Source organism: Octodon degus, unplaced genomic scaffold (assembly GCF_000260255.1).
Source record: "Octodon degus isolate 3935 unplaced genomic scaffold, OctDeg1.0 scaffold00153, whole genome shotgun sequence".
In the NCBI taxonomy this organism is placed as follows: domain Eukaryota; kingdom Metazoa; phylum Chordata; class Mammalia; order Rodentia; family Octodontidae; genus Octodon; species Octodon degus.
Window position 1 is genome coordinate 134,911 of NW_004524729.1, and position 6,906 is coordinate 141,816.

Sequence of the window (6,906 nt, forward strand, 5' to 3'; positions counted from 1 at the left end):
CCTTATCTAAACCTCCTCCGTGAGTGGTTAGTGGCAAAGAGGCTGCAGCTGGTCACAGTGGCCAGTGAGTGGTTGTACTTCAGTGGACACCTGCGTTTGGTGGTGAGCACTCTGTGAGAATCCAATGATTATTTTACTCACCCGTGACCTGGCATTTTCTTATTTACTACATCCATCTGCCGCTCTGTTCCACACTGTATAGAAGTCACAGTCACTGTTTTAGCAAATGCATAAGCTCAGCTTAGGAAAATTAAGTAAAAATGAAATTTCACTGTTGAACACTTTTGTTTCCCAGTGGGAAAGTTAAACCAGGGGAAAGACCTAAAGACAGGTTAGGGAAGACTCTAAGACTGCCAAGAACAACAACAACATCCAAACGCTGTATGTAAGAGAAAAATACCATTGGGCAGTCTTGGTTGTGTGGACTGTCCCTTATCGGGATACAGCACAGAGTTGGTAGGGCTGTGGGATAAACAGTATACCACAGGTCCCATGGTCACTGGGCTGGGGCTGCCCCTCAGGTACTGAAAAGCTGAAGTGCTGCAGCAGGGAAGTGAAGAAGAGGAAGAGCTCCATGCGGGCCAGGGGCTCCCCGAGACAGGTGCGGGGTCCTGTGGGTAAGGATGGGGCTTAGTCTGACTGTGTCCTGGGAACCTCCCCTCCCAGACACCCTGGAAAGCAGCAGGGGCCAGGTCCCCAACAAGCAGGCACCTGCTGAAAATGGCATGAAGGCGTCCGGCTTCACAAAGCAACCCTTGGTGTCTAAGAAGTGTCCAGGGTAGAATTTGAGGGGTTTGTCCCAGACAGTCTCATCCTTCATTATGGACGACAAGTTGGTGATGAGCGTGGTGCCCTGTAGGAAGGTGTCTGGCATGAAAGTGGCCCTGTAGAGGGCCCCAAGACCCTGTAGTAAGCACACATGGGGATGCGTTCCTGCCCCACGCCTGGACCCTTCTAGAGGCTCTCAGCCATCCTGGCTTCTCACCTCCCTCTATTACAATGGCAATGCCACATGGTGAGACTCCTGTGGGTGCCTCACTGCTACCTGCTCCTGCATAGAGGGGTCTTCCAAGTCTCTCTGGCTTATTTTAGTTTACTGTCACACCTGGGCATTCAGTGGGGACAGCACAGCAGTACTGTGCTCAGCATCACACACAGTCAGGCAGGACCTGGCAGCACCAATGGAGCCCAGGATCGGGTGGTCTGGGTGCTTTTGGCCCCGCCTGGGAGCAGCCACGCTGGGGAAGGCGGACCCCAGGCCTACCTTGGGGATGAGGAACCCTTGCACCTCAGTGTCCCGGGACACCATGTGGGGTGTACCCAAGGGGCCGATGTGTCGAAAGCGCTGCACCTCGTGAATCACGGCGTTGGTGAAGGGCATGCAGGCCTGGTCTGCCATCTCTGGGCGCCGCCCCTGCCCTATCACCTCATCGATCTCCTGCTGGACGCGGCCTGCACAGACACATGTGCCCAGGGTGGGTCAATCTCAGGGTTGTAGCCTGACTGTCTCCTCCTACCCGAGTTAAGCGCTGTGACCAGGTGAGGAGGGCATCACTCTGACAGGAGTGTGGGTCATGCCAGTAGTAGGGGCACCAGGTGTCCTAACTGGTTGAGGACCCTGCCTCTATCTTGCCTCTCTCACCCTCCCACACAGTCCCCAGTGAGGCTCACGCTGCACATCTGGGTGCAGGATCATGAGCAGCAGGGCCCAGGCCAGCGTGCTGGATGTTGTTGCTGTCCCTGCAGCAAATAAGTCAGATGTCACGGCGTTCAGGTTCTCTTGGTTGAAGCTGCTTGCAGGGTTCCCCTTGGCCTGGGCCAGGCAGAGAAGATGGGTCAGGGCATAGAGGGAGAAAGCCCCCAATTGCCCTTTTTCTTTCTTTCTTTTTTTTTTTTTCCGGAACCAGGGATTGAACTCAGGCCCTTGTGCTTGCCAGGGAAGTGCTTATTCCACTGAGCCATCTCCCTGGCCCCCCAATTGCCCTTTTAATCTGTAGCCCTTAATTCTAGTCCTATTGGCTGGGACAAGCCGAGCCTCACTTGCTTGACCTCAGCTCCCAGGGCCACAGCCACAGCCTCTCGCTTCATTCCTGGTAGTCACCTCTCACCTTCTCGATCTCAGCCAGGAAGGCATCAGTCAGGTCTCGGGGAGGCTGTGCCGGGTCCCAGGTTCTCCTGTGCTCGGCCACCAGTTCATCCAGGAGGACACTCAATGCTATGTGCCCAGAGAAAACCCGTTCCGATAACCCCAGGACGTGCAGCAGCAAGGGGAACGTGTTCAGCACCTGTGCAGGAACACAGGGGCCCGAGTCCTTCCTTCGCATAGCCCTCACCTGGACCAGGTTCGGGGCCCACCCTCTTCCAGGAGCCTGGCCTGCCTGGGCCCTCTGCTTGCCGGCCCACTCCCTCCCCAGCATGTCCGACATGCTCGCTCCCGGCCTGGCTGCCAGGAGCACCATCCTGCCCCAGAATTCTCATGAGCATTGGTGGCTCCCAACATGGATAGGAGGTGTAGACTCTGCCCTCTCTGGAGCCTCAACCCTGGGCCACCTCTGTGGTCTGACACTTGCCACCTTCACACCCTTCCTGCTGGGGTTCATCTCTCAGGTTCCCCTTGATTCTATCTCCCCTGAAAGCAAACGCTCTTCCTGAGAGTCCCGGTTGCACCGTGGGGAGCTGCCCGCGCACTCCTGGGCCCTGCACCTGAGGCATCCAGCCAGACTCCTCTTTCAGAAGTTCCTCCAGCAGGCCCAACATCCTGCCCAAGCTCGGGTCATCGTACTCGAAGCGGTGCCCAAAGACGAGGGAGGAGATCACATTGCACACCGCTTTGTTCAGGAGGGCTTTGGGGTAAAAGGGGAGCCCTGGGAGGAGAGATGCAGTTCAGTGTGGCCCTTCTCCCTGGCATTTGTCTCTTGTCCCTTCCTGGTGCCCCTCAGCCAATCACCCACCGTCCTGTGTGGCAAAGGTGGCACAGAGGCAGGCGGCCTCCTCGGTCACCCACTGCTCCAAGGACTTCTTGCCCAGGCCGAAGTTGCGCAAGGTGGACATGGAGAAGCGCCGCTGCTCACGCCAGGCGGGTCCGTAGCGTGCCATGACCACCCCTGCACGAGGCAGGCACGTGAGCAACCAGGTGCACGGGCCATGCCCTCTGGGCCATCACCCCTCTCACGGTCCTCTCAGTATAGGCTGTCCCCCAACGCACCCACATCTTTGCCCATAGCTCTGCCAAGGGGCCTTTTTCTATCCACATGCCTAGAATTCAGGGCTTTGTGTACCTTGACCACATCACGTCCCATGAGACCCAGTTTTTCAGTTGGTCACTGCCACCACCCCTATGTCCTGCCCCTCCACCATCCTTTGCCTTGAACATGTGGCTTAAAGCCCAGGTGCTCATAGATGGGCACTGATGGCCGGTCCGAGGTGTCCTCACTGTGGTCTACTAGCGCCTCACGCACAGCCGATGGTCCGTTGAGCACAACCACCGGAGTCCAGCCTAGCTGCAGGCTGAACACGTCCCCGAAGCGGTGCCGCAACTGCAGTTAAAAGTTATGACACTCATGTCAGGGCCCCAGCCAACCTGAGGGACCCCTCAGCGTGGAAAACCCTGGAGACCCTGACAGAGCAGAGCACTGCGAAGATCACACATCCCTCTTTCGTTCCTGGCAGGGACAGGGAGCTGGGCCCAGGGTCCCTGCTCGCTAGGCAAGTGCTCTCCCAGGGTGTGCCCCAAGGCTGAGAGCATCCTGTGATGGGGAGGTCACTTGTATGTCTGGGAATCACTAGGGATCTGGCGCCCCAGCCACGACCTTGCCTGAGGAACTGTCAGGACCCCAGCTAGCTAGCACCCCAGTTTACACAGGAGAAAACCCAGGCTCCCACACATGAGCAGACAGCCCAGCCCACACAGCAACAGATGGTACGAAGGAGTCTCCCGCTGAGCCTCTCGGCCTTGATGCCCTGATCGGTGCTGAGGTCCTCACCTCTGCCCCTGACATTGTCAGAGAGGACTTGGGCCCTACATGACTTCCGCCCTGTCTAACTGGATCCATATCACACTGCTCTGCAAACTGCCACTCCACCTCCTGGCCTTTGACCTCCCACATTTTTTCTTTGCGAAGTCCAAAGTGTCCCCAGTCTGCAATGCCCCCCCCACCCCAGCCCTCACCACCTGCTTCCTCTTACAGGGCCAGATCTCTGTCCAGCCCGGGCCCTCATCCATCATCTCCTGCTGCAACGTCACCCTCGTCACTGTGCCCATTCACCCCAGCTCCCCACCTTATAGAAGGAGTATGGCAGGTCCTGGAAGTCCAGTTGCAGCAGGTTGCCCAGCACGGGCACTGGTGCAGGGCCTGGTGGGTAGCGAGCAGCCCAGCGTTGGCGCCGGTGCAGCAGGTCAAGTAGGAGCAGAAAGACGGCTACGGCCACGGCCACAGAGAGCAGCGCATCCCCGGTCAGCAGTCCCATGGCTCCCCCTTCCTGACCACTGGCTCCTCTGGACACACTGCAAGACCTGAGCGCTCTGGGCACCTAGGGCCAGGAAGCACTCTGGCAAGGCAGTGCATCTGTCGTCAGCTGGCTGTCCTATTATAAAGCAGCCAATGGGTGCAGGGAGGGACAAAGGGCAGGACATGAGGCGGGACATGAGCAGCTGTGGAAGTCTGTACCTGTCCAGTCCTCTGCATGGTACTTAGGAGACAGTTGCACAGCACACGAGCACATCTGTCCCAGTGGACTGGCCCTGGCCACAGTGGGAGGGTGACACAGGCCCCAAGGGGTGTGACTGAGGAGACATAGGAAGGCCGAGAGCCAACATGTCCAGGCAGCAGCCCCAGTTGCTTCAAGGAGATTCTGGGGGCCGACTGAGGGCTGTCCTCCCTGGCAGGTCTCAGCAGCCAGGACCATGCTGTGGGAGGCGCAGCTGCAGGGTGAAGGTCAGATGTGAGTCAACTGACCTACAGGGCAAGACCCACTCGTGGTGCTATGGGGAATTCTCAGACATGGCCTGGCCTGCAGGGAGCACCTTCCCAAGACTCTCACAGAGTCACAGTTTGGCCGACAGCAGGACTACATCCTATGGTGCCAGGGGCTTGTGTTCAGAAGAGGCAGTGAAAAAGGAAGCCTACAGCCAGGAGGCCCAACGTGTGGCACTCTGGCCATCAAAGGCAGGTGGTTATGTCCCAGGGCAGAGGAGAGGTCACATAATGAGGCCTAAGTCTCAGCAGTGTTGGTGTCCTCAGTGTTGCTGTGGAGCTCTATGTTGCTTGAGCAGAATCTTTTTTTTTTTTTTTTTTAATGGAGAATACTTGGGGCTAGGGATGTAACTCAGTGGCACAGTATGTAGTTGTAAGTTCAATTCCTGGTACAAAAATAAATGATTGAGAAGCCTCTACTTATTTGAGACAGGGTCTTGCGACACAGCGCCAGCTGGCCTAGAGCTTACTTTGTAGGCCAGGCTGGTCTTGAACACACAACAATCCTTCTGCCTCAGCCCCCTGAGTGCTGGGGTTACAGGTGCGGGCCACCAGGATATTCTATTTCTGGCCTGTATAGAAGTTTCTTGAACTTTAAAAAAAAAAAACAAAATCACGCAGCTTGTCCCTCCCAACCCTGGGACACCCCCACCCCACGTCATCAGGTAAGATGTGCCATGCAGGGGTAGAGCCTCCGGCCGCTGCCATGAGACACAGTACTTCCACACGGCGATGAGGTTGTTGTTAGAAGGCCCCCTTCTTCCCTGAGAGTCCAGTAGGACCCAAGCGCCTTTGTGAACTTTCAGAAACCAGTCAGAAACCTGAAGCAACCTGCAGTCAGGAAGGGTAAGAAAGCCCAAGCATTTTGACCTGGGCCTCATCCTCTTCCAGCCAGGCAGGTATCGATGTACCACCAGTGGAAATGCCTAAATCACAGCTCTGCCCTGGGTACATAAAAGAACAGGGATTATGTCCAACGTTCTGACTCCTCTGAAGGGTGGGCAGGCTGTCTTTAGAGCTGTAGTTCTGCAGCAGCACAGGGGAGCAAGAGGACACAGGCAGTGGAATACTCCAGGGACAAGGCAAGCCAGAGACAGGCAGCCAGCCTCCCAAGGGAGCTGCTGAATGAATGGCAGTTTCAGTTTGTTTGTTTGTTTGTTTGGTGGAACCAGTGATTGAACTCAGGCCCTTGTGCTTGCCAGGGAAGTGCTTATTCCACTGAGCCATCTCCCCGGCCCCAATGTCATGGTTTTTATAATTTACTTATTTATTTCTTGTTTTGGAGACAGGATCTTGCTTTGTCGTGCAGGCTGACCTTGAACTCACCATGTAGCCCAGGTTGTCCTCAAACCTGCAGCAATCCTGCCTCAGCAACCCGAATGCTGAGCTTAGCAGACATGTTCTACCATGCCCGGCTCTTTATTTACCACAATTTTATACTTTGGGGCTGGGGAGATAGCTCAGTGAAGTGCTTGCCTGGCAAGCACAAGGTCCTGAGTTCAAAACTTCTAAAACTAAAAATTATTCGAAGCCACTGTACATCTTATAGAATGGAGATGTCCTGGTGAGGCTGTGGAGCACCAGGAACTCTTACTGCCCGGGGGGATGCAGATGGTAACCTGCTCTGAAAGACAGTTTGTTATAAAATTAAACGTGGACCAGCAATTATGCTCCCTGGTACTTACTCGAAGACTCATATGCATACTGAAACCTGCATAGCAACTGATAATTGCCAAAGGTGGAGTTAACCAGAAGGCCCTTCAGCAGGCGGAAGGACATAGCTGTGGGCATCTGGACAGTTACTGTCAGAGAAAAAAATGAGCTCTCATCAACATAATCGCACATTATTCTAAACCAAGGAACCCTTATTGCATATGGCTGAAAAATCTGAAAAGGCTGCATATTGTATGACTCCAACCAACTGCATGACATT

General features: G+C 55.4%; 2 protein-coding genes across 2 annotated transcripts in view; both read right to left on the reverse strand.

Moving 5' to 3' along the window:
* Window positions 1-6,906, reverse strand: part of LOC101583724 (cytochrome P450 2D17-like) — a 123,911-nt gene that overhangs the window by 113,706 nt on the left and 3,299 nt on the right. The gene's annotated exons all lie outside the window — the stretch shown is intronic.
* Window positions 345-4,572, reverse strand: LOC101589870 (cytochrome P450 2D6-like). The gene is made up of 9 exons (XM_004642373.2): window positions 4,279-4,572; window positions 3,365-3,536; window positions 2,952-3,104; window positions 2,704-2,864; window positions 2,109-2,285; window positions 1,672-1,813; window positions 1,265-1,452; window positions 712-853; window positions 345-611 (listed from the first exon to the last, which is right to left on the reverse strand). The coding sequence occupies exons 1-9, from the start codon at window positions 4,465-4,467 to the stop codon at window positions 433-435; spliced, it is 1,503 nt and encodes a 500-aa protein (XP_004642430.1). The 5' UTR covers window positions 4,468-4,572; the 3' UTR covers window positions 345-432.